This window comes from Fusarium subglutinans (assembly GCF_013396075.1).
Source record: "Fusarium subglutinans strain NRRL 66333 chromosome Unknown NRRL66333_c0000156, whole genome shotgun sequence".
Taxonomy (NCBI): domain Eukaryota; kingdom Fungi; phylum Ascomycota; class Sordariomycetes; order Hypocreales; family Nectriaceae; genus Fusarium; species Fusarium subglutinans.
Genome location: NW_023502219.1, coordinates 46,701 through 73,327, shown reverse-complemented (window position 1 = coordinate 73,327; position 26,627 = coordinate 46,701). Strand labels below are relative to the sequence as shown.

General features: G+C 49.2%; 6 protein-coding genes across 6 annotated transcripts; 4 read left to right on the top strand and 2 right to left on the bottom strand.

Annotated features, from left to right (window-relative positions):
- Positions 1 to 451: 451 nt before the first annotated feature.
- Positions 452 to 4,237, top strand: FSUBG_9791 (cytochrome P450 monooxygenase 52A13; the record flags this gene model as incomplete). Its single annotated transcript, XM_036688342.1, has 4 exons — positions 452 to 1,589; positions 1,635 to 1,855; positions 1,917 to 2,113; positions 2,470 to 4,237. The coding sequence occupies 4 exons, from the start codon at positions 452 to 454 to the stop codon at positions 4,235 to 4,237; spliced, it is 3,324 nt and encodes a 1,107-aa protein (XP_036534727.1).
- A 1,040-nt stretch (positions 4,238 to 5,277) lies between these two features.
- On the top strand, positions 5,278 to 6,357 carry FSUBG_9790 (uncharacterized protein; the record flags this gene model as incomplete). Its single annotated transcript, XM_036688341.1, has 1 exon — positions 5,278 to 6,357. The coding sequence occupies one exon, from the start codon at positions 5,278 to 5,280 to the stop codon at positions 6,355 to 6,357; it is 1,080 nt and encodes a 359-aa protein (XP_036534726.1).
- A 428-nt stretch (positions 6,358 to 6,785) lies between these two features.
- On the bottom strand, positions 6,786 to 8,033 carry FSUBG_9789 (peptidase C45 acyl-coenzyme A:6-aminopenicillanic acid acyl-transferase; the record flags this gene model as incomplete). Its single annotated transcript, XM_036688339.1, has 4 exons — positions 6,786 to 7,493; positions 7,557 to 7,702; positions 7,764 to 7,938; positions 7,998 to 8,033. The coding sequence occupies 4 exons, from the start codon at positions 8,031 to 8,033 to the stop codon at positions 6,786 to 6,788; spliced, it is 1,065 nt and encodes a 354-aa protein (XP_036534725.1).
- A 466-nt stretch (positions 8,034 to 8,499) lies between these two features.
- Positions 8,500 to 10,267, top strand: FSUBG_9788 (major facilitator superfamily transporter; the record flags this gene model as incomplete). The annotated part of the gene is made up of 6 exons (XM_036688338.1): positions 8,500 to 8,609; positions 8,666 to 8,884; positions 8,955 to 9,210; positions 9,354 to 9,530; positions 9,585 to 9,917; positions 9,974 to 10,267. The coding sequence occupies 6 exons, from the start codon at positions 8,500 to 8,502 to the stop codon at positions 10,265 to 10,267; spliced, it is 1,389 nt and encodes a 462-aa protein (XP_036534724.1).
- Positions 10,268 to 10,343: 76 nt separating this feature from the next.
- FSUBG_9787 (transcription factor) lies at positions 10,344 to 11,710 on the bottom strand (the record flags this gene model as incomplete). Its single annotated transcript, XM_036688337.1, has 2 exons — positions 10,344 to 11,074; positions 11,236 to 11,710. 2 exons carry the CDS (start codon positions 11,708 to 11,710, stop codon positions 10,344 to 10,346), a joined length of 1,206 nt encoding a protein of 401 aa, XP_036534723.1.
- A 2,075-nt stretch (positions 11,711 to 13,785) lies between these two features.
- FSUBG_9786 (uncharacterized protein) lies at positions 13,786 to 26,613 on the top strand (the record flags this gene model as incomplete). Its single annotated transcript, XM_036688336.1, has 1 exon — positions 13,786 to 26,613. The coding sequence occupies one exon, from the start codon at positions 13,786 to 13,788 to the stop codon at positions 26,611 to 26,613; it is 12,828 nt and encodes a 4,275-aa protein (XP_036534722.1).
- Between the last annotated feature and the right edge of the window lie 14 nt (positions 26,614 to 26,627).

Sequence of the window (26,627 nt, the reverse complement as noted above, 5' to 3'; positions counted from 1 at the left end):
AAGCTCACGGATGAAGGGAAGGGGCGGGCTGACAAGATATGATGCTTGGGCGGATAGAACCACGCCTAGAAGGATGACCTTTTAAGCGAGGCCCTTTTGTTTCAAAAGCTCGTTGTCCAGGTACACGTAAGATACAGGGATGACGGGTCGGGCCTTTGGCCGGGCCACGGGCTGTCTCCGCGTCCGGCCGAGTCTAGAGATTAGACCGAATGTAACTGTAACCCATTTGCGTCACTATGCATTATCTCATGCATCCAGATATTTTTATTTTCCGTAGCACTCACACGGAAGCTATTCCTCCGAACTGCGACTGTTACGCAACAATGGGATAACGTTGGATAAAATGAGTATTCCATTTCAGTATGGCTACTTGAGAGCCAAATCTCTTCATCTAGTACTTCCACAGAACAGAACAGCAACAATTTTACAATAAAAATCATAAGCAAAAATCATGGCTATAGTTCCATGGAAAGCAATTGACGAAACTCTCTCGCACAAATGGAAAATTGTTATCAGTCTCTTAACAATCCAAATTCTCCGTATCATAGGAGCTCGTATCACCACAAAGCGAGCAAGGCGCAAGTTCCGCGAAAAGCACGGTTGTGCTCCTGTGACTTGCCAACTCCCATTGTGGGATCCATTCTTTGGCATTGACTTCATTTTGAAGCTGATGAGGGTGTTCAAAGAAAAGCGACTGTTGGAAACCTTTGCCAACGACCTTTACAAGACTGTCGGTATCACATTCCTAGTTGAGCGTGGTTCTCAGCAGACGATATTTACAATTGACCCGGAAAATATCAAGACAGTTCTTGCTCTCAAGTTCAAAGATTATGGACTTGCTTTCAGAGCTCCATTGTTCAATCCCGTCACGGGCGGTGGCATGTTTGTTTCTGACGGGGAGGAATGGGTGCACTCGCGGGCTTTGATGCGTCCAACCTTTGCCCGTGATCAAGTAGCCGACCTTGAATTGACAAACCGACATGTCACAGACCTTGTGTCAAAGATACCCATCAACACAGCCTTCAATCTGCAGGAACTTCTCTTTGACTTCACCATGGACACTGGCACTGAGTTCCTCTTCGGCGAGTCAACCGATACACTTTGTAACCCTACCAAAGCAAGTCAAGAGTTTACCAAAGCCTTTGATTTGACTCTCAAGGACGTGGCCTACCAGGCAAGATTGGGCCCGTTCCGCCGCTTCCAAGGCTCTCGAAGCAAGGCTCACGATGCCTATCAGGTGTGTCGGTCCTATGTCGAGCATTATGTCAATCAAGCTATGGCTCTTCGTATTTCAGATTTGGCGGCAGAAGTTTCGAAAGAGAATGAAGCCAAAAGTCGACATGACAGTCTGCTGAGGCAGCTTGCTAGTTCGGGCATATCAAAGGAAAAGATACGCGCAGAATTATTGAGCGTCTTGATAGCTGCAAGAGATACCACCTCGAATATGTTGGGAAATCTGTTCTTTGTCCTTGCACGTAGACCGGATATCTGGACCAAGATTCGAGATGAAGTTAAGCGTATGGACACAAATGAACCAACATACGAGCAGCTTCGTCATCTCACATATGTCAAATACTGCATTAATGAATGTTAGTATTATTCTTCATTCAAGGCCCTCGCTGACGTCTATTTAGCATTACGTCTCCATCCTCCTGTGCCTAGTAATGGGCGTATGGCATATCGGGATACAGTTCTTCCTCATGGTGGTGGCCCAAATGGTGATCAACCCATCCATGTTCCGAAAGGCTCCATGGTGAATTTCACGGTCTACGCCATGCATCGACGCAAAGATCTGTATGGCCAAGACGCTGAAAAATTTCGTCCCGAGAGATGGGAAACTCTTAGACCTTCGTGGGTAAGTTAAATATGTGGTGTATGGCTTTGCAAGAGATTGGCATAGTACTAACTATAATCAGTTCTTCCTGCCTTTCAATGGGGGGCCACGCATTTGCCTCGGTCAACAATATGCCATTACTGAATCTCTGCTAGTCATAATGCGTTTTGCTCAAGAGTTCATATCGATTCAATCGATGGACCCAAAGCCTTGGACTGAGGAGATTGCACTTGGCTGTGGCAATGCCAATGGTGTCCATGTTGCATTTCAGAGAGTATAGTAAGCAAGAGTAGCGGAGAACAGAAGATGGTTGAATTACTATTACCTTTACCTTTTAGTGTATAGCTCTAGTTTCACATAGTCTGATATCGAGCCAAATTCCTTACTTTTTGGAATATTTTCATTCTCGGTGATAAGCTGATATTCCCCCAAGCCACTTCCTCCTAAGAAGTTCATACTTTATGCAGCTAATGGTTGGCGATATTACTTTCTGATTGGTCCAACGGTTGAAACAACATGGATGTCATCGCTGGTGAAATAACCGCATGCACTGCCTCACATCATGAGTCAATTACCCCGCCCTCCAGCAACAAATTTACATTGTTCAAGTTCATCTCCTTAACAATGAAGAATAGCATTATGGTCACGCGCGAACTAAAGGACAGTACAAATGGTTCACAAGACCTGGATAAATCCTGGCGTCTGCATCAGCCTTTGGACCAAAGTCGAGATTGCACGAGGCTGTTGCGGATCGAAGCAGCTAAGGATGGTGATCCCATCACCGGCACCTTGTTCGAAGTCACATTCGGTGACAGGCCCAAGTTTGACGCGCTCTCATACATGTGGGGAGATGGTCCAGCTGTTCAGACTATTACCCTCAATGGCGTCAGCTTCAGCGTCCGGCAGAACCTTTGGGACGCTTTGCACTACCTCCGGAAACACGCGCCTGACATTGATTACTGGATTGACGCAATATGCATTAACCAGAAAGACATTCCTGAGCGTAACAGACAGGTTCGCATGATGCACCATATCTACTTCAGAGCTCAGACAGTTGCCGTATGGCTGGGGAAAAGATATGCGGAATACGAAGCAGCTTTGCCTGACTTGCAAAAGCTTGGTCATAATAAGCCTGTGAATGAACAACTAGACTCGGAACTGCCAACAGATTCGACACAAACCAACTCTGCTGAGCGCAACTTCGCAGAGAAGTTGTACAGCGACGGCTATTGGAATCGCGTGTGGATAATCCAGGAGATTGGGCAAGCTCAGAAGATCAAAGTAGGCTTTGGGAACTCGGCGGTAGAATGGAAGCAGTTTACACAGTTCATCACCATGCACAACTTTGGATCCAAAGGTCCTATAAGGCTGGACCGGCATCGAGAGGAGAAATATTCTGGGTCGAATACCTTGCTTCAGCTACTACAGGATCATAAAGAAGCAGACTGTCAAGACAGAAAAGATAAGGTATATGGCCTTGTAGGAATGGCGTCAGATGCTCGCGGCTTTTCTATCGATTATGACAAGTCGGTTTTTGAGATTTGGACCGACGTGATGGAATTCATGAATCGCCATAGCCTATTTAATGGGGATATTATATCCATCGGACACCTCGTCAAGTTTCTACTCATGGGGGCGGAATGCGACCCTTTGCAGCAAATTCTACGACCCTACGCACCGATAGTTGGAGACGACACAATCATCACAGAAACGAACCACGAAAAAGCATTTGCGCTTCAAGGTGCGGTGCTAGGGTCTGTCATATGTGTCGGTCCACGTCCTCTCGAAATCGTTAGAAATCTTCAAGCGGTGGATATGTGGATAGAACAAGTTCAAGCGAACTATAGGAACGATCTTGGCAACGCCCACAGAGAGAGCGATACGATGATTCGTGCCATCATGGAACTTGATGATATCAGCCTGTCGAAGAAATGCTTCGACTGCAGGAGCATTATAAAATGGCAGGTGAGTAATAGCAGCTTTTTGCAACACAACCGCCGATATACCGGTATCACATCATACTGGATTAGAGGATTGCAAAGCAAGTCTCATGGTCTGATTGAGAAGGAATCTTCCTCCGCAGTACCGTCTTCTGCCAATAATTCACGTCTATTTCAAATGTCTGCTCGAGATCAGGCACCACGGAAATTGGGTCTCTCATCTAGTGATATACGCGTTGGGGATCTCATTTGCTGGCTCAAGTGGCCGCGAAGAGCCATCATAGTTAGAGCATATGATCAGGAGGACCAGTGGAAGTTGCAGGTAGTGGGCACAGCAGTTATCGCTGAAGATTTGAGAGAAACACGTCTGGACTGTTGCCAACGACCAGACTGGTCTAAGAATATGGTGCAACTGAATATTTTCTTGGATGCAAGGACCATTTTCGTTCTTCTGGCGGAATAAATAAAGGACAAGAATTAAGCTTCTTAGTTCCTATATCGAGTAACATCATAAAGACATAACTTGACATAAATGCCGATTTCATCCCAAAACGAGAGTGAGTGGGTTACGGAAGCTGTAGCTATTAGGTGTCTTGTCTTGAGAAACAGTCGGTATGCATTACTTCTGTCGCTATGGCTTGCTAGCATGTTCATGTATCTGATAAGAGTAAATACTGCTATTAGCATGAAGCAGGCTAATTCCAAGAGCTAAAGGCGGCTTTCAGCTCCAGCACGATAATTCAAGTCGCGTGTTATATACCCTAAACGAGATGTGACAAATGGTGGTCACGTTAAATTTAGGCGAGGGTTTGCTTGCTTTCACGGAAGAGGAAAAGCGGCTTCCTTTTCACGTCATGTGATCTGTCACGCGATTGATGGACTGATTGGCTCGATACTACCCAGCCCCATAATATGTCGCGGATTAACTAGTTTCCCGTCCCCTCATTTATCCTCACCATCTCAATCTGCCTGTTGTTCGCATTCACGCACTCGCCGAGTCCTCACAATGACCCATCATCACAGCTTCACCCTCGACAATCGAGGCCCCTCAAAACCAACGCCTTTTCCTCCTTGAGAAGCTCTCAATCATTTAGATTTTTCTCTATCATCCACGAACCCTCCAATTCCGACACACCTTCCTATCGAAACGCGTCCAAGAGAAAGTAAGTGAACTCGCGCTGCAGACCGTATAAAATTCCGTATTGTACCCATCAAACGAGGCGCGCGCTCCTCCTTTGCTGGAACAATCGGGGCCTGTGGAGGGGACTGTTTGATGTCTTGCAGCTCAAGTTCTGGAGCTCGAACAGTTGCCCGGCTTGTGAGAAGCTGACCGTTCTCTTGGTGGATATCTGTTGGTTCTCTACGGACCGTAAAGGGAACTTGCTCCGGCTTGCAGCTCAGTTCTGGAGACGGGGCGAGTTTCTTGTCAGATAACGCTGATTCTGGGGGTGATTGCGTAGGTGAGTGCTGTTCCTGGATTGTTGCTAACCGGTAGGATCGGACATGGCGACATTATCGAGCCTCGATGTGAACAGTACGACGCCGGCCGTTGTTACGTGGCGATGGAACGATGCGACGCGTTTTCTAGTCGGCCCGGACCCTCAGATCAGAGACATCACCATCACGACTCGTTTCGACAGTCAAGAAACCTTGTTCGACATCAACATTCCCATCAGACTCAAGGGCATCAAGACTGGCACGTTCCTAATCATCAGAGTCCTCCCGCCGTCTATATCCTCCTTCGACTTCATCGAAGCCCCTTCAGTTCCCGATGAAGTACGCGACAAGTTCCACTCGAGTACCCTCCTCCTCGACTTCCGCTTAAACCAGAACCCCAAACTCATCGTCTCTGTTGAGGCTGAAGAGCCACTATCCCCCCTACGGACTCAATCGGGTACCGTCCTTGACGCTCTTCGCGAACTTGCAAATGTCACCGTGTTTTCTATCTACATCAGAAACTCAGCAACTTCAAAGGCTCATCTCCAAAAGATCCGGCAAGCCGTCAGCGACGGCCTATCCCTCTTCATTCAAGATGACTTGAATACCATGTTTCGCTGCACGGGAGGCAAGATTGTCACCCTCCCATCCCCTACACAATTGCCCCCGCCATCCTACGAGGAGACCGAACCTCCACCGCCTCCCGCTCCAATCTATGACCGAAAGCGACCGCGAAAAGATGATCGTGAAGAACGAGACGAAGACATCGCGCTGATCTGGGCCAAGCTTGAGATGATACAGACGCGTCATAGTGAAGAGCTGTGTGCGCTTAGGGATGAGAACAGAGATCTCAAGCAGGAGATCAATGACCTGCGCGAGCGGTTGATAGCGTCTGAGAGGAAGCGTCAAGACTTGGAAGAGGAATTCGGGTCATTGGCGGGACTGACGAGTGAGAGGGTTAGAGAGTTGGAGGAGCATACGGACGTTGCCTTCTCAGAAGTCTGGCAGGACATGGGCGAATTGACAAGCGAGATTAATGCCATGAAGCTGCGGATTGATGAAGATGAGTTGGTGAATAGTGTCAAATTCAGAGTTGTTGATCACATTACGGCGAGTCTTTCTCGCGATATGCCGCCAGATGACTGATTAATATTTTTACATATCAGACCTAATAACAATACATAATCAAGCTTGATTTAACACCCATTAGATTAGATAGAAAAGCTTGTTTAATATTTATCAACTAAGGTAAGGGCTTTGTATTTCAGTTTAGACATGACGGCTCTGGTGCTGCAAAGTGTTACATATAGCGTCGGTCAGAATATCCGAGGCTCAGGTAAACCGAACGCTACGAAATGTACTAGGAATACACTGCATAGATACTGTAAATGGATTAAGTGTTGTATTTCTCGTCTCTTTTGCTAAAGTATTATATAATTTACAATTAATATCTTTTTGTCTTGCAGTAACTGAACATAACAAGCTTCAGTGTAAATAATATACTTGATTGCCCTACACAAATGTCTAGGTATAAGATCGATTCTATAAAATCGAGAATTTCTCTGAGCCGCTCTCTAAAGCTCTGCGGGCTTTAAGATCCAGGCCCCTTCGGGCTCGTTTGGCCGACCGAGTCTGAAGCTCACTGTTTTGGTGTTCAAGTCGGCGACGAAGCTGTACAGTGTCTCACTCATCCTGATCGGGCTTGACTTCCTATTGATCCCCGTCGGGAAATTTTGTTCGTCCTCGAGCATCTCCTCTACACAAGACATGGGTGATTGTCCCGCCTTGACGCGGTCTGAGCCCTCATCCAAGAGCTGCGTAATACGCTCCTGGCGGCTGATCGAGTCAGGGAAGATGACCCTGTCAATGACAGATTCGTCATGCTCCTGCAAGAAGTGGTTCGTGTGCACAATCTTTCCACCAACCATCTCCATCTGAACGACGTCCATGTGACTGAACTCCAGCGACGTGCCCCCAGTCTTGTCAGCAAACATGAGGTGCGCCGAGGTTCCGAGTCCTAGGGAGCGGATACGAGCCACGGCCTTGAGGCGTGTCTCACAGTCTAGGGCTGCGCGAATGGCCACGTGGAAAGGCAGTGCCTTGTAGTTGACGCCCCTTGCCATGATTGCGTTGACCAAGACCGCAACGCCGGCCGAGTTGAGACCACTCTTGCTGAGTATTCCTGCTTCCGTGGCAAGACAGATGCTTGGTCTCTGGATAAGTCCATCCTTTGCAGGCTTGATGTGCATAAGCACCAGGCGGGCATTTTGTGGCTCTTCCCACTACATCAATTCGAAATATCAGCTTTTGTCAAGGTGTATATGAGTGCAGGTAAGAGTACTTACATCCCAATTCTGGGCTCCAATCGCAAAGTCGCCAGATTTCCATGACAGAGAAGTGCAGCCATCGTCCATCATGCCCATGGCTATTTCAGATCGAGCATTGAGCGCGAGAATCGCGTCGAACGTAACACCAGCCCCATCAGCAATACCTGCTTGTCGTTAGATTCAGGATGCACTTCTTGAACCTTGGTATTGTTTGTATATACGTACCTCTCATTTCTTCTACCAAATGCGGTACATGCTCCTCGAGATAAGGCAGAAATGGCGCTGCCGCCTTTTCCGCTTTGGCCCAGCTCATTTTGGAATATTTGATGAAAAATTCAGTATAGAACTCGAGACTGCCGTGCACGAGCTCTTTTGTCTCGCTACCATGCTTGTAGCCAATCTATTGAGGTATATTAGTCTCCCCATTAATTTGTGTCTGATGTCTTGGTATGCACGTACCTCATAGTGCGTACCTGAACAGTGAAGCTCGATCATTGTGACTAATACAGAGTGACTTATGGTACTTGGTTATGGACAGGTGAGAAGGGTGGTTGAGAGAAATATACACTTGAGATAGGATAAGGAAGAAGAAAAGTCCTTCCGACTAAAATATCTCTAGATAAGGGTATGAACTAATCATTCTTATAAGATCGAATACACGGGGTGAGTCGGTAACACCGAATGCCAGAGACGGAAGTTTATTACTTGTTGAAGTTAGTTTCCGTTACGAAGAGCGCCAATTTGCTGCCAAAGATGGCTAGTCTCCGTGGTCCCGTTAACTCCGCATCAGGCTTTACCCCAGATTTGCTGCAAGTGGGTTTCCTGCATGATAAGGATTGTGGAATATAAAGATGCGTAAAACCTTCTGCAAATATAAATCAGGATGCTTGGATCTACATACTTCTATCATCACCTCATCATCTCTTTACTCTAATCTCAAGTCAGAAGACTGCGCACGGCAATGGACCAGGACGGAAAGAAGCAGTATGCAGGCTCAGAGGATACCGGCAGTGTCATCGAAAGGATCAGTCCCGAGGACGACCTACGCATTCGCAGAACTCTTGAACGATGGTATTCCACGATATATCTATCCACTGTTACACGCTGTTATCTGACACGAACTATAGGCTACTGCCTGTAATGGCCCTTTCCTACGCTTTCCAGTACCTTGATAAATCCGCCCTTGCGTCGACCGCGATTCTCGGCCTCCGTACGGACCTGAAGCTCACAGGCAATAAATACTCTTGGGCCAGCAGTATCTGCTACTTCGGCTACCTGATCGCTTCGTACCCAGCGGGCTTAATGATGGTCAAGTGGAAAGTGGGCAAGTCTATTACCCTTTCTATGTGAGCAAACCCCTGTAGACCCCTGCCTTGCCGCATTGATGCGCTTGTACTAATACTATACCGCTCTTAGCTTGATCTGGGGTGCTGTCCTTATGGTCACTGCTGCCTGTCACAATGCTGCTGGTCTTCTGGCCACTCGATTCTTCCTCGGTGTAGCGGAATCTGCCATCGCTCCTGGTCTTACTATTATGATCTCCATGTTCTATAAGCGCAAAGAACAGCCACTATGTCACGCGGCTTGGTTCCTAGGCAACACCACGGCTGGAGCATTAGGAGGTCTTCTAAACTTCGGCATTGGCCACATCCGCATCATTGCGCCGTGGAAAGTATGTGATTGCCTTAGCTGGCTTAACAAGTGCTCTTTGACTGACCTCTCGTCCAGGGAACCTTCCTCTTCCTAGGCGCAGCTACTGTTCTTTGGGGAATTGCCAACATCTTTCTTCTTCCCGACGCGCCAACTACTGCCTAGCTTCTGAGCAAAGAGGATCGGGAGAAAGCTGTGATCAGGGTAAAGGATAATCTGACTGGTATCAAGAGTAATGAGCTCAAGTGGGATCAGTTCAAGGAAGATCTGACTGACCCTAAGACATGGTTCCTGTTTTTCCTGCAAATTGGACTCAACATACCCAACGGCGGCATTACTTCAGTAAGACAGACAGCTAGCTTCCCTTGTGATATTACCCTTCTAACATCTTGGCAGTTCAGGTCCATTATACTGCAAGGTATTGGCTTTAGCACTTTCCAGACTCTCCTCTTGCAGATGGCGCCTTATGGGTTGCAACTGATTCTTGTCATCGTCTGCACCGTCGGTAGCAGGATCTGGGAGGGCACACGTACTTACTGGATGATGATGTGCTTTGCCCTGGCTCTCGTTGGAGCTGCCCTTGTCCGTGAACTGCCAGAACATGACAGATGGGGACGCTATGCTGGCACTTGCTTGATGGGCGGCTACTCTGGGTGTTTCCCCCTCGTCATGTCGCTGATGTCAGGCAACGTTGGTGGCTTCACCAAGAAGACGACTGTTAATGCTCTGGTAAGATTACCTCTCCCTCCTTGGTTGTCATTTGATCTAATCCGCTCTGATTCAAGGTCTTCATTGCCTACTGCGCTGGAAACATCATTGGCCCACAGCTGTTCTTTGCGCGCGAGGCCCCCAGGTATGACAGCGGATTTGCTGCTATGATGGTGTCCCTATCAGCTTGCTTCGTGCTTTCCTATACTTTCCGTCGTTACTTTATCTGGGTCAACAAGAATCGCGATCTCGAGGAGGCCACGATGGACATGGCCGACGCCGATCCTGTTTCTCGTGAAGCACTGTCTGAAGCTATGGCCATGGATGACAAGACGGATACCCAGATCAGGAACTTTAGATATGTCTACTAAAGAGGAATTCAGATGTTCATGTATCTCCTAGGATAGTATTTGGATTAGTTGGTGTTTACATCAGACTGGCTGGTGTTCAAATATCAAGGTACATAGCATAATCTGTCAGGACGGAATGCTCCGCCATAAGCTCTGTGTCTTCCATCCATGCAAAGTCAAAGTCGGCTTGCCAAGAGACTGGATCCTGCTCCGACTGTTCTGTGGAAGGCTCGTCGTCCCGCATTTGCAGGATAGATCTGCATATTTCAGGCTGTTCAAGAATCAAGCCAGTGATCATCCTGACCTTGTAATATGTTTCCCTAGGGATCGTGTTGACATCAGGAAGTCCATCCCCATCGCGCAAGTGTATTGATGAGCCAGCGCCAGAGTCAGGCTCACTCTTTTCATTTTGCAGCATGGTCTCGTCGGGTGGAGCTGCTCGAGGGAGTCCTCGGCCACCACGCCTTGACCGGTAGAACTCATCCAACAGTCGAATGGAGTTGGCCCATGCTCGAGCCCGAGGCCAAGTGCCGGCCCAAGTGTCTAAAACCGGTAGCAGATAATTGGCATCCTGTCTGGCCATATCGGGCTCTTGAATCCGGGATCCTGGTGGAAACACGACATCAGGGCTACAATAGCAGACCCAGAGCAAGAGACTGGCTGACGTTGATATGGCTGTACCTGCAAAAAGGTTTGGAGGTATCTCCTTTGCAACTCGCTCAATGGTTCGTAGCATGTTCACAATTTGCATTGCCCCATCAACGCAAGCCTGTGTGCTGGTAAGACTTTGCTCATTGACTGTCGAGCCGCTTGCGGTCGTAATGTGAACTGAAAGAATATCTGGCAGTGAGATTTGATCTTCTTCATACACCAAAAACTCGTGGTGCACAATAAACATTGCACGTTGGATCAGCAATGCATGCTAACGTAATGGCAAGATTGTCCGAGGGACTTGTGGGCTCTGAGGTTGTTCTCGGACCATTTCATACCGCTCGGGAGACTATTAAGCCAACTGGTAATGGCTGCATCAGATTGCCAATACCTCTCCCAAGCCTCTGCGCTGTGTTTCCCCGATAGGAGCCTTCGGCCATGCTCAACAAAACTTTGAGCTATGGGTGACCAAAGGAGAACAGTTTTGACAAGATAGGCCAAGGCTAACGAGCCAGAATTATCTTGAAGCTCGCGTCCAAGCTCCTCAATCCGCCGCCCTGGGGTCTCACGTCCGAATACAAAAGCCGCTTCGCTGCAGGGGAGATGCAGCTCAACCAAATCCAGGGCTATCGTTTGTGTTCGGAACGTAGAGTAGGCAACAATGCGGTCAAGCGTTATACATGCCCGGAATGTGCGCCTACGAATCTCTCGCTGATACGGGCTCAAACGTCGGTTATGCTCCGAACGCATACGCAGAGTTTGGGCGAAGCGAATTGCAAGCCCAATGTGGAGCCACGCCTTGGAACCAGCCATTGTTAGCAGCTCACAGAGGCCCAAGACCAAATTCGCTCGTATAGTCGTGACTTGATATCTGTGAGTAATATATCCCATCTTATGCTATTGGAGCAGCATATGCAAAACTTACTGGTAGGTCGATCAGAGTAGTCCCGAGACGATGCTTGTGCCAAATGTCGATAATGCCGCATGACAGCTTTGGCGGTTTTGAATTGCGAGTGCGTATCACCTCAGAATCTGTAACATGGAGAGCAGACAGGGCAAGCACCGCTTCGAGCAGGAACTGATCTTCTCCGTCAATGTTATCGTCTGCAAATGTATCCAGCGGAATGCAGCCACAAAGCTCCACACCTTGATGAGTATGGGAGAAGGCCTGAAGGAGGCGTTGCTTCAGCAGAGGTGTTATTCTACTTGGCATAAATTTAGTGCCAGTTTGTGTAATCTCTGGCACAAGTGACTCCCTGGCATGCCCTGCGGTCACTGGCGAAGTGTTTTCAAAACGTATAGCCCTATAGCCACCGGGGGCGAGAGTCTCCGGCCAACGACAATGTCTTTGTATGCGCGAGCATACCATACATTGCGGCCTTGCACCATCGCATTTAACTTTTGCCCTTCGGCTATCATCTTCGGTTTAGTATCTCTTAGAAATGTGAGGTAGAACACAGAGAGCCATACCAGCCATAACACGCTTGTAAGCTTCGCGACATTTTTTGTGTAAGGATAATACGCAAATGAGTATCACTAGGTCTGAGTCAATGGCTCGCTGACGATTTCCATGATGATAAGGGAAGGCGATGGCACACGATTACCAAGAGTGGGGCTTCTTTGGGTCTCTGGGTTGGATCTCCGGGAAGCGTCTATTATAATCCGGGCTTAGTGTGCTCTAATTACCCGTAACTAAGCTCCCTTTACAATAAGCAACATACCAGTAGACGACACCTCCCAGAACAAGACTGCAATCCCTTCTTCTCTGGCAAATATCTACTGCGTCGCTAACAAGGCCACTTAAGTAGATAAACTACCTAAGATTAATACAAACTCAGACGCAAGCAAAGTCAGTAGACTTCATACGGCCTTGTTGCTGTTATCTATCTTCAATGACGCTATTTTAGGGCAAGGGCAGAAAAGATGATGTTGCTCATAACCATTTGCGTCCTTAAAAGAATGAGGGAGTTCTGTTAGTATGGTCCTGTTCTCAACCCATGCTCGGAATGCATCAAACGTGTTTGTCGGCTGTCCTCCCTTGCTGCCTGGGCAGTGCAGAAGTCCAGAGACTTCGAACATACGGTAAGAGCTTGCGGCGTCAGGGATGATCTGCTTCACCTGTGCCTTGTGCCCTTGACTGTAATGATCTGATCGTGCTTCAACTTGTTGGCTCGGGTTGCTAGGTCAGAAATAAATAAACCTTACTGCGTACTCCGTACTGTACCTTAAATTCCCCTGTAAGCAAGGTCTGACCTGGCTGTCCCGCCTGGTCTAACCAAGATGGTAACAAGCAATTCCAATAGTTCAGCTATCATGCGGACTTCAGCCAATCGGAACACTACAAATGCGACCCCGTGCTCATCACATGCCATTCATGTTCAGGGATATTGTGATATCTTCGTAACAACTGCCTACAAGTCGGGCTGCCGTTCTGCATGCAGTAAAAGAGCCTGGGATTTTATTCAACTAAGTTACGCCACAAACAATCCACCACGACCTCTGAGATAGGTGTTTACTTTACAGGCCAAACAGAATGCAGGACTAAGCGCCCTGGAACCTGTTAGCACACATAAATAATCATCTGGAGCTCAATGTCTGTTATTTTAAACTTCCTTTCTATCTAGGCGATTTGACAGTTACTGCCATTGCATTGATCTCTTTGACACGCTTACCGAGCAGTACACTGTACACTTTGACTACGCCTCACTTTATAACTTACTTGCCAGTACAGAGTATTGATCTTCTTTTTCGCTTTTTTTTGTTTTGGTTTAAAAATTGAATTCTGTAATAAATTGTTTATCTTTACTGCTCTCGAAGGTTCCGTCTCGTTGCCATTTAGCTTTTTTCGTTATCCTTCATCCTTTTGTAGCACAAGAACTGCTGAAAACATGGGCGACCGAGCACAACGACTTCCAATCCTGCATCTGGTGTACGCTGGGTATGGCGATGCCATGTATGTGGAGTATTCCGGTCCTGGGAACGAGCGAAAGCTCATGGCAGTGGATGGCGGGCCACGAGATAATGCTGGTACACCGTGGATAGATCAAAAAGAGGGACAGAAGACGGCTGTAGAAGATGCAGAGGACGACAGTAACTCGTCTGCCCGGGTTAACGGAACCGCGCCCTATTGGAAGTACTTTCTTTCAGCGGCGAAGCATCTGTGGTACTCTGAACATCATCTCGGCCATGTGCATACGAGCCGCATCCGACTCAGCGCCCTGGTCAACACTCATCAGCACGCAGACCATTGCCAGGGCTTATACGACCTGCTATACGAAAACTATCGTGGTCAAGCCACCAATGGCGGAGATCAAGACCTAGTGGATATTGACTCAGGGCTTATTATGCCTGCCATGACTGAACATGCCCCTGGTGATAAGAGAAAACCCAAAAAAAAGGACTCGGAAGGCTCATCGTATCATATCCAAAGCCTTTTCAATGACTTGATCGGAGGGGGCCCCAAGATGCGGCCATTGGATACTTGGAGTCGCACAAGCCAGAATGCTGGCGTGTACGGCACAATTGAATACCCGCCTGTGGAGAGCGACTATGGAAAGGAGCAGCACGAACTGAACGTCTCGCAGCGTGAGAAAGGAGAAGACCTCACTATTCTGAAAAAGGAAGCGAGGCACAAACCGACTGTTATTTGTCTGTCCCGACGGGCCGGTGCTGTCCCTGCGATGACCATTAATCAGTTCAAGCAAGACTACCTACAGTCAATTGAAAAATATGCCGCAGACTTCGCTGTAAAGCTGGGCCAGTCCACAGACGACGTCGCTGAATATGAAGGCGAGGATGGTGATGAGGAAGAAGGCGTCATAACACCAGAGACTGATCCTTCGGAACTGAAGAAGAAGTACGATAACATCAATTATGCCAGTTTGCTCATGCATCTGCCTGGAGATTGGCACTCACAGCAGCAGCAGCAGCAGCAGAAACCTGACGGAGGCATTTACATGACAGGAGACAATACCGCTGACATCATCCACTCCTACGTACGTGGTCGGCACTTTTCTATCTACAAGATACAACACCATGGAAGTCAGCTAGACAATCAACTTGGTACTCTTGGTGGCGACAGAAAGAGTTTGGCCGATGCCTATTCGTTGAATGAGACAATGGTCTTGTTCACCCTTTTAGCCAACATGAACCCGCAGCACGACCTTATCTCTGGTTACAGAGACATCGTCGACGCCCATCCTGAAGCTTTCAAATGGCTGAAGAATACTATCTCAGAGAAGTTGCGGGATATAACAGGGGAGGATTGGCAAGACCTGACGAAGCTTCGCGATGTGCTCGTCAATCGTCACCAGACTATCCTAGGGAACAGGCGTATCATTGCAAAGGGGCAGAAGGATACCCTGATTGCACTTCCCGGAAAGTTGACAAGGACAAAGTTGAAAGAAATCTGGGTGCAAGTTACGCTCGCTGTTGATGATCTTGGCCAGAGGGCAGATGAGGACGGCACAAAGCATGAGGAACATCGGCGCCTCTTTTTTGAGATAGATTACGAAGTGTCGGTCAGCGCGGATCGTCGAGAAGCGATGCGAAAGAACATGAATAAAGAAAAAACGACACGCAGCCGTTCATCGCCCGTCAAAGTCAAACTCCCAGACCAGACCAAAAGTATGTCCGGAGGCATACAGAGCAATCTCCAGAACGCTGGTGGCAGCCTCCGCGACCTGCCGATAGACCAAGGGTTGAATCTACTTCCACCATCATCAAGTCCAATGCCTAGCGAGAAGAAAACTCGGAAACGAAAATTCAATCTCTTCCCGGGTCTGGCGTTTGTTAAGGAGGAGCCGATACTACAAGAAAGAATTGTCAAGTCTAAGAGGCTCGCGTGGTGGCAAAGATGGGTGCAGACGAGCGTGGGGGAACGTGATAGCATCGCCCATTTTACGCTTGATCATGTCCGGGCAGTTGCTCAGGTCAAGGCCTTCTTCGTGAGCTTCAAGGCTGACGCCTACACTGTTAGTGCTCACGGGGGCCGCCACGGACACCCAAGGGCCGAGACCCTGTTAGGACTGGCCCTGGCACTAAAGGAACAAGGCCGCATGGCTACTTTGTACCTGACCAGCCCCCACTCGTTTCCTCATGTTGCTTTGGACAGCTTGTGCCGTGCTCGCGGTATTCGCTCCACCGAGATACTCGAAAAGTATTTGCATGTACGATACCCCGCCACTCTGCAGACCATGGTCAGTTTGACAGCCAACCCGGACATGACTCACTGCGAGCGCGATGATAAAGAAACCATCCGCTTGAAAAGAACCGCAACCGATACTCTGAATGTCGATCTTCCTTTTGCTGAGAACATACACGACTTGGACAACACAACCCGGGCTCTTCTTGTGATTGGCACCGACAATGAAGGGAAAAGGCTTGCTGAAGGCGATCGCGTTGTCTCTAATGAGGAATTTGCTCAGTGGGCCAAGGAACGACACGATAAGATGGAAAGCTTGAAGCAGTGGGCTTTCATCTCGCGAAGCCTAGTGATGTACTTTGAAGTGTCAACAAGTACTGGTTCATTGGCTACTGATTCATTGGCCACTCATTATCTCGAGCTGAAGGGTGACAACGACCCTCAGCTAACCCAGAATAAACCTGTGCAGGCGTTGGTTGTTCGTGAGGGATGGATGGTGGAAGGTATGGCCCAGCGGAACGTTGTTGTCCTCAGTAACCCTCAAAATGGCTTCCAAATGAAGGGATTCGTGACTGCCATACCGTCTGTGGTAGGCCAATTTGCTCTTTCATGGGACGTTGAGGAAGAACCGGCTGTTCAGCCGCATGGCCAAGCACAAGCTGCAACGGAATATGTTCGGAGGAGCTTTGTGTACAACGAAGCCTCCAAGACTTGCGAAATTGACGATGCATTTATTAACAATGACAGACTTCGAAAGGATGTGGTTCATTTCTCCTTCAAGCCCATACGCCAAGCACCACAGCCCTTACAAATCATGAGCAGCAAATCTCTCAGCAATGTGGTAGCCGACAATTTCATGGCTCACGTGGTTGCTCCTGAAGCCACATCTCTTGTTCCCAGGTTGGGGGCCCTAAACGTGCAACGTAGCGAGTCGGCTACCGACGAAGAAGAAGGCATAGAAGTAGCAGAAGAAGAGGCACCAGCGCCAAAAGCAGAAGCTAATGAGTCGGCCGTTGCAAATCTCAATACTGACCCTGAGTCGCTCCGTAACGAGGGAGCAATTGAGGCGGTTGGGGGAGAAACAGAGGCGATGCCGCGCAGTCTTGACACTGCTTTGACTCGCGAATTAACTAGCACCGCTATGTCTCCTCTTCCTGTTCAAGGTCGCGATGCTGGTAACGCACATACAACTACCCAAAACAATGATGGCAGTAATACCCCATCGATAGGAGGGAAACTTCAGGGGAACATGAAAGCATTTTTATCCGCAAGTCAACTCACGCCTGAGGATGTTAAGAATGCCCGGGAAGCTTTGGTAGCGCTTGTCGGCGACGGCAATATTGACGGATTCAACATGAAGCAGCCGCACGAAAAGGAAATACTAGGATGGCCAGTTGATACTGCCAACTCAGCAGTAGCATTCACCTCAAATGGCGACAGTGGAGACAGCAGCGGGCCTCAGAGAATTGTCTCCAGCATGGCTGTGCTGATTCTCAAACCAAGCAGTGGTGCTTCGCTGTCAGTCAATATAGGAAGAAGAGGAGAGATCTCACCAAGTGAGGGCAGTGGCGTTTTAACTATTACGGATGCTCGGATACTCATTGAGAGTCCTGTAGGGGGCCCCATCATTCTCCGCTTACTTCTCACGTGTGCCCAAAAGCCGGAGTCCGTTAGTAGCACCCCCGATGATGATGATGGTAGTGACGACGACTACTACGGAGAAGCATCACGCAGCGTGACACAGGTCCATATCACGAAAGTCATTCGTCCTGCTGACACGATCTCGCGTCTCGACAAGATCATCCATGAGATAGGCGTGGCTAATGACACTATACGGACCATGACCGTTCTCGACGCTCTGGCTCTCGTTCTGGCCAGCGACCGCGGCGCCGTGAAAAGCTTATATGACCGATTGCCCCTTGTCCTCGCATCCCTCAGCGAGCTATTGATGAGCGGTAAACCGGATTGGACCCGGTCGACTGGCCGCGCGACAAGTAGTGCTACCAATCAAATGGTACCACAGAGTGCAGTCATTGCTTTTGATTTGGACAAGAAGAATGCCACCAAGAAGCGCCAAGTCTCTTTCGGCCCCATCTCTCTAAGGCTTGAAGACGTGCAAATCGTGGTGAGCGATGCACGTCTTGACAGCGAGCATATTGCTATGTACGCGGTTGTCGGCTTGTCATATATGGAGGCCAAGGGCTCTGAAAATGAGCCACCCAACAAGGCCAAGGTAGTCGAAGCGCTAATGGCTGTGGATTTATCACTATCTAGCAGCACTGCAGACACATACACTTACTTTTGTCTGCACCGAGCATCGTCCCTTGCTGACATTGCCGTTGTGCTCGGCAAGAGTATGGATGGTATCTTCAAGGACGTGATGCTGCCTTTGACCTCTTCCTCAGACGCTACTAAACCTAATGCCGATCAGGCGAAGATCAAGGCTGGTTCTATAGGGTTTGTATTGCGGCAGTCATCAGTCCAACGTCTGAGCAAGTGTGAGCTGCATCGCGTCTTTTTTGCGATTGAGTCATCGGAATTTTCTGGGTGGAAGGATTGGTTGCCAACCGCATGGGTAGACTGTGTCCAAGATGCAAGAGTAGATGTCTCAATCTTCGACCCGCTTGAGAGCAACAGACGTGTAGCGGTGGATGTTGGTTTCAAGCTTGAGGTCAAGGTCGGTAAAAAGACCAACCAAGAGAAGATGGAGAAGGAGGATCCTCTTTTTATTGATGTCTCCCTCTCAGCCGTCCCTTTAGTTGCCAATAACGATTACGACTTTCGCTTGGATATCTCTGCTTCAGAGCACGGCCTCTCGCTCCAGCAGTTTTTGTCTGCAACGGGCTTGTCTGAGACCAAAATCTTTGAGGGCATAAAAGAGGGTGTGCCCTTTATCCCGGAAGTGCTGGATGCGGTCTACGTCTACGGCGTGAGCCTGGGCGTGAGCCGACAGGGTGGCAGTGGCGAGCTAAGCTTCACCGACTGGAGTCTTCATGTTGGAATGCCAAATGTCACCCTGATTAAGGACATACTCACCCTCAGCGGCGTTGATGTAACCCTGAGGAAGTTTAGCAGAGAAGTAGAATGCTTTTTGAGCGGTACTGTTATTGTGCGGAATAGGTCTCAAGACCCAAATGAGCCGGATGAAGTCAAATACGTCAACATGAGCCTGCAGGCACCTACTCCAACGCAGGTTGGCTTGCTCACTGTCGATGTTGAGAGCACGATCGGGGAAAGGGGGGTATCTCTCGCCGATATGACCCATGCCTTTGGTCTTCCTAGTCTCGACCATCTCCCGGTTCTCGGCCAGCTGGCCCGAACCGAGCTGACGTTTCTGAGTCTTGTCACTCAGCCCATGGAGAAATTTGATGACTTGTCAATCATATCGTTTTCGACTACTTTGGCCCATCCGCTCATCACTATGGGTCCACTTGAGATGCACGACCTCAGAGTCACTATCGACTATGAAGCATCCTCGTCCGGCGATGATCCAAGTAGCTTTCTCCTTGCAGCTAGTGCGAACCTCTTGGATGGCGACTTGTCTGCTGAGATTTGGTACCAGCGCCTACCCAAGAATACTAGCATCGGGGCGGCATTGACGGCCAACAACATGGTTCCAGTTAGTCGGCTCCTTAATGCCTGTCTTCCTCGGGATATGGCGGCAAACATGGCAAGTCTACTCCCATTTATCGGCCAACTTTGTCTGGAAGAGTCGCTCGTGATATTCGACAAAGTCGACAATGATGTTGCAAAGAATGGTCTCAATGGGTCCAACCTTGCCCTTCGTCGCTTGAAGGTCACTGTCAGCAATCAGACCACTCAACTTCATGTCCAGTCCCTTGTACTGGAGAAAGTGGCCATCATTTACTCTGCGTCAAACAAACTCTCTACGGAGCGCCCAGATGATGTCCATCCCAAGTCAGACAATGCACTTGTGTCTGCTCCTACGGACCAAAGACCCGGGTCATTGGTGAAGAAAGCCAAGGCAAAAGGCTTACAATCCAATCTATTTGTGGTAGCAATCATCAGGAAGGGTGCCGTTCGTGCTACCATTCGTCTCTGGGCGTCTAAGGGTCAAGAAACAAAGACACTCAGCTTTGGCATCTTTCCAACGCAGGCCAACTCAATTACCCTTGGAAATGTTCTTTCGCTTCTGGACTTTGGCGAGTCCTCACTCAAGTTCCCCCAGCCAAGTACCAAGATTCTGCCACGAGTGTTTGATCTATCTATCGACGCTCTGGAAGGGGAGATATCTGACGCTGACCCCATCGTTGAACTGAAACCTATGGAGGAAGACGACAAAGATAACAGTAAGGCTAGAGGAGATTCGAGCGTTCCGAGCGAACCAACCCCTAACGCCAAGAAGTTGGGACTGAAAAGATTCCACGTGGCTGCGCACCTGACTGATCCAATACTTGTAGTGTCTTTAGAAGACCCGAAGGTATGCATTGAAAATGTCTATTTGGACGTCCAGTACGACTCGCGCCCCAATATTGGATTGAGTGGCACACTGCACGGCCAGATTCGAATTGGCAATGACCTAGTTAACCTCTCTTATATCTACGATGCTCGTGTAGGCGAGAAGGTATTTGCTGCTCACTTACCATTTGGTGAAATCCATCCTCCTGCTGTTGCCAACGGTGGCGATGACGCAGACGCGAAGGAAGAGCTCGATTTTGCTACCATCGCCAAGTCCGCGTCCATGTCTCCCTCGAAAATCGCATACCATTCTGACATGCCTCGCGTTGTTCCTAAACCGAAATCTGTCGGCGTTCGTGTACGTCTGGAACCGACTAAGAAAGTTGAGGTCTGGGCCGCGGGAGAGGGCTCCTGGCCTGCGACTGTCTGCGGAGTCAAGCTTGAGCTTCAAAGCATCGCAGCCTTCTTCCGCTACACTGAAGGTGGCTTTGTAGGACAGGTTGTGCAGAAGCCGACGTACGAAGCCTATCTTGCGGGACATCTTATCTTTGGTGCATTTGCTAGTGCTGATGCTCGCGTTTCCATTGGACCGGAGCGCAACGCCGTTTTCTATGCCACTCTCAAACGAGAAAGCAGTGCGTCCAGCGGGCAGAAGGCTGGAGTTCTTTTTTCGACAATCGCTAACCTAGTTGCGACCAAGGAGCCCAAGTCAACAGATACAGTGCAACAGAGTCCAGTTCCTGGTGAGGCCAGCTCTATCCCTAGCCCTATCGACCAAGACAATCCTCAGACGCCTGCTTGGGATAGCATTGTGCCCTCTTGGAGTGATTCGATTGTTGTCAGCGACGACAGGCCTCTAACCATACTTGCTGACATCACGAAGAAAGAGCTCCTCGTCGCTGCTACAGTCCAGGGCCACGGGTCCGCTGTTTTTTGGGCTCACCATCAACGACAAGATAACGCCGTCGGCGCGAAGCCAACATTGGACCAACTCTCTGGTCAGGAGAAATCTACTGATAAGGCCGAAACTGAGAAACTTGGTCCAAGACAGTACTTGTTCATGCTTGAAGCTCGCAACATTGGCCAGCTATGGTCGAATCTAAACGAGGATGTTGACTCCCAATTCGACATTTCGAAGCTCAGTGTCGTGGTTATCAGCTACAAGACTAGCCTCCTCAAAATTAGGAAAGCGCTAGAGGAAGCAATAGTTGAGGGAGAGAAGGAACATTTGCCACTTCATGATGTACCAATCCAAGTTGAACCGGCAAAGGAACCATCGACTCCAGAAGCACCCACAAGCTCGCATCCTGTAACAAGTCAACCACCTGGGACTGATGATAGTCGGAGCCATGCTGGCATTCAGTTCTCTGCACTTGCGTCCGATGCCATAAGCTTGTCAAAGAATCTCCCAGAAGCCGAGATGGAGCCTGGCGCTTGGTTCTTTGCCGATCTGAGGCTGGGCTCTGTAAGGGACAAGACAAAGACCATGAACTCGGTAATCAGTGTCGATCTGCACGAAGTACCACAGCTGCAACAACCTGTGCCTTCAAACCAAGACAAGTCTTTTCCACCATTGGAACAAGCAAGTGCCCAGTTATGGGCACATATCAGCAAGGATAAAGACAGCAAGGGCTCCATCTACGGCGTCAGCGTTTCAAACTTGCATATATTTGCTGGGCTTGTCACCTTGAATGGTTCAGGGACATATACCCCGAAGACAAGAACATTGGACATTCCTTTTGCTTCACTTCGATTCCGACTTGATGATTTGAGTGCTGGGTCTGAAGAGGGAAAGCCAAAAGCACTTGACTTCTCGGTGTCACTGTTTATGGATAAATCGTCTACCAGATTTTCGGCGCGGGGAGAGGTAGTTCCAGGTGGTCAGTCAATCGATAATCCATTTGGCAAAATGTTTAACGTCCGGCTGGAGTCTCTTATGATCCAAGGTTCATCAGTTAAGCAACAGGACGGTAAAATCGTGCGAGCCTGTACAATCACGGGCGCTGCTCGTCTTGGAGGAGGATTGACTTCGGATGCAACGCCGAGTCAACAACGCCGTCTTGGTGCGCTGATTCACTTCGAGCAAGGAAAGCCAGTTCTCGTTGTTGTTGGTTATGGAGCAATGCCGACTGAACCTGTCGTCGCCCCGCCATCAAATACTCAACAATCTGAAATTCCAACTCTAGCAAAGCCAAAGTCGGGAACAACAACTCTTTCGCAAATCTTCAAAGACGTATTGGAAACTACTCCACAGGGTAATAACAATAAAACAACATCATGGCCCACCGAAACACATGATGACATTGTCCTGACAGAAGCGTACTTGAGTTATAGCAAAGCCCAGGGAAAGTCACAGGATGCGCCTATGGATCAAGAAACACGCAGCTTCCCCCCAGGTTTCTGCGTTACTGCGTATTTGAGTGTATTCGATCACCCGATCATGGTATCTATATCGATCGACGATTCTCAAAAAGGTGTCGTGCTCAAAGGCACTTCTCGCGAAGTCGTCTACATCGGAAATCTGCTACAGCTAACAGAGAACAAGAGTCACAATATCGAAGGGATAACTGTAAGTCTCGACACTACTGGCGGCAACAAAACCGTCTCTTACGGCATTGAGAGCGGTATGACCTTTCTCGATAAGCCTGGATTCTACTTATCCATCAAGTATACCTCTGCCCCATCAAGTGAGAAACAAAAACGTGGATTCGACGGCGAGGCCAGTTTCGATGGTAATCTACTGGGGTGGAAAGATCCAAAGCTCAAATTTGGCTACCATGATGGCAAGTGGAGCTTTTCGAACTGGCAGATGAGACGTCCAGCGTATTGGCCCCCCACTCTGAAACATCTCCTGGCTGCTTCGGCCGGCGGCTTCGATTTCAATGCCGAGGAGGCTCAAACTGTCAACATGGATAAGGCTCTTGAGTTAGGCAGTAAGAAGGACGATTGTGAAGAGCTCATCAAGCTGTTTCTCAATACACTCATGCAGATGCAGTTCACGTTTGGTGTCAGTCTCCCACCTATGGACCAGTCCGCCATGCCTAAGACGAAAGAAGAAAAGGGGGCCATCGTGCAAGCTGGGACTACTGCTTCCAACGATCCTCCAATGACCCCGGCGCCAACGAAGCCTGGCAAGTTTTATTTCATGGTCACATGGGATCTGGACATCACTCTGGTGGACAACTTCCACGCTGGCACTGTGCACTTGCAGGATTTCAAGTTCGCTATTGCCTTTGATGAGTTCAAGCCCACGATTCCAGGTTTCCTTGAATTTATTTGGAAGCAAATCTCAAGTACCGAAAACCTGGCTGAGATAGGCCGCAAGATCCTTGGCGACAAAGTTCTCCTGGGCAAGATTCTATTCAAAACAGCTGTGGAAAAGCTGGCACTTGAGGTGCTCGTCGCGCTGCTCTGTCGCAAACCCAAAGAAGCCCCAAACTTCTACAAAGAGGTCAAAGATCGGTTCAAGAAAACTGGAGATGACATAGACAAGAAACTACGGGAGAAGAAGAAGGAGTACGAAAAGTATCCCAAGCCCGAGGAGCCCAAGCCGAATCCGCCATTCGAAATCCCAACCTGGACCATACCGCTCGTCGGTCTGCCGTCACTCCTTAAGTGGCTCGGACGTGCAGCTGTGAAGCTTGGTGAGGGAAGCGGATTGGCGAAAGCGGGATCGTGGCTGGTCAGACTTGGTAGCACCCTTGGAAGTTCGAGCGCGTTTTGGTGGGCGGTAGGCATTGCTATTGTCGGGTACACAGGGTATGTCTTGGTTGACCGTTACTACCTGAATCGTGCAGGAGATAAGTCAGGGTCACAGCCAGGCGGCAGTGGCGGCGGCAGCGATGACAGTGGAGGCCGTCAGACTGGTGGTGTCAAGGAGCCATCAAAACCACCACAGCCGGCGAAACCAGACCTTTCGGGTGTCCCCGCAGACTATTCCGCTATGGGTCTGATCGATCTCATTACGTTGTACCTCAAGCACTCTGACGAACTCGAAAACATCCCAGTGGAAGGTCTTAAAGACGGTCTGGGGGCCAAGATGCGCAAGAGCGACATTCCAGAACTTCCAAAAATCGCCGCCGACAGATACGACGACTCTGCCAAACTTCTTTCAGAGTCCAAGGATAGTAGGAGCAAAGCCAAGCTGGGTATTCAAAGCCGAATGGCTCTAGTGCAAGAGAAGCTCACCGCTACATTTCTTGAGGGCGCAGAGGGAAACAATGAGGCCGTTGTGGTCGTCGACATCCCGTCCGATGCACTCCCATCATCTAAGCATGTACCTCAGGATGACTATCATAACATAAGCTGTGAGGTCTTTGCGACAACGGCCACTGATGATAAAGACATGAATGATCACAACCTAGTGGCTTTGTTCCATGGCAGCCGCCGTCAATTACCGCTCACCAGGGGCGACCTCTTCCGGTCAGCGGAGAAAGTTTATATTGCTGTCCGCATGCGAGTTGACATGGGCGACAAGCCAGAAGAGTCATTTGTAGGCGAATGGGCTCGGATTATGGCAGAACATACTCCGTGGCTTGAGCAGCCATACGGACTGCAGCTAAAGGTCGAAAACGACAAGACTGAGGAAGATAATGATCAACAGTGTGTCGTCATCACCGTGCCTCCGAGTGATCAGTTCGCAGGTGACTGGGAGCTCAGCCTGCTGGCAACACCCGCTTTGTCGGCCGCACCTTTACAGCCACCTGCAATACCTTCACTGAGCGAACCTGTCGAGGCAAAGGAAGCTGCCACTAATCTTATTGAATCGGGGGATAATACGACAGCAACAGCCGCCATCCTGCCATCAAAAGAATCAGCAAACGTGATCCTCTGGAAGTCCTCGTACAGTTGTCCACACCGGGGACCCGAGGATATACGGGTGCCCGTCGGAGAACTTCATGCTTATGAACTCGACGTAAGAGGACGCGACACCATGTTCTTGACAGCTCATGCCTACCAGCGAGCGCCAGACGGTACTGGCTGGAAAGACTCCCCCTCTGCTGTTGCGGCGCAGAAATGGCCGATCATGGCTCCTCCACTGGGGCTTCAGATTTCACTAGCTGGGCGAGCCATTAGAGCCTCCTGGCAGCCGAACCCGATTCTTCCCAGTCACCAGTATGCTGTTCGGCTGACTGCGGCAGAAAATAATGACAATATCCCACTCGCAGCGGCCCCAGTTTTCTGCTTGGTTGGTGGTTTAGTGACAACGCTCCTCGAGCCCGCCAACAGCGAAGACATACAAGATTTAGAGGTGACAGTTTCGATAACAGTGCCTGAAGCATCAGTTCCTTTAGTAACTCCAGTCGTTCGGCTTGTCGCACAGAAATCCATGACTTACTCGCCTGCCGAGATTCTTATTTCGGATGAATCCGTCTACGACACTCAGACACATACGCTTAGCTTGGTCATCAATCGCTCAGCGGGATCCTTTGTTTCTACGGGGACTAAGTTCAGCTGGTGCAGAGAAGATCAGCAGCTAAGGCAAAGCAATGACAATACTTTACCAGTGCAGCAGGTCTTCCACGATACAGATCTGACAGTTAGCTTCTGCCATGGTCGGCGCGCCGTGGTCCGCATTCATACCAGCGATAAGACGGCGACAACATCAGTGGCATCGAGGAGTATCCCTGGTAAGCCAATGCTTGCTGGCTACTATGTCATTCGCGCCACCGAGCCAGGAGTAGCCGATGGCTACATTGTCTCTTCTAAACCTTGGTGCCTGTCACCTGAGGCTGTGTCTCGAGATCTGTCCATCGGCAATGTCAGCGTGGTTAAATCAATTACCAACAGTGCTACAGATCCTGTCAAAATCGTCTGGCCGAAAGGGGTTATAGATACGAAGGTTGAGTTTTCCCTTTACTGTAATTCGGCACCCTCACTTCAGCAACAGCAAACAGCAAGATTAACCTCCACTCCACAACCGGCAGAAGGGAACACAACTACAACGCCGGCAAGTAGCAACTTTGCTTCTTCTGGCGCCAGTGCAGCATACAACATGCTGCGGTTTAGTGTTGACAGTACACTCTGTGAATACCTTTTGGGGAACGCACTGGGAGAAATTCTGCTATTGCCTGGCACTATTATGTATCTATCATACGTAGTCCGCGGGAAGAACACAACTGGACAATACGGACGTCTTGTAGTTGAGATTTAAGGAGAAATAGGATA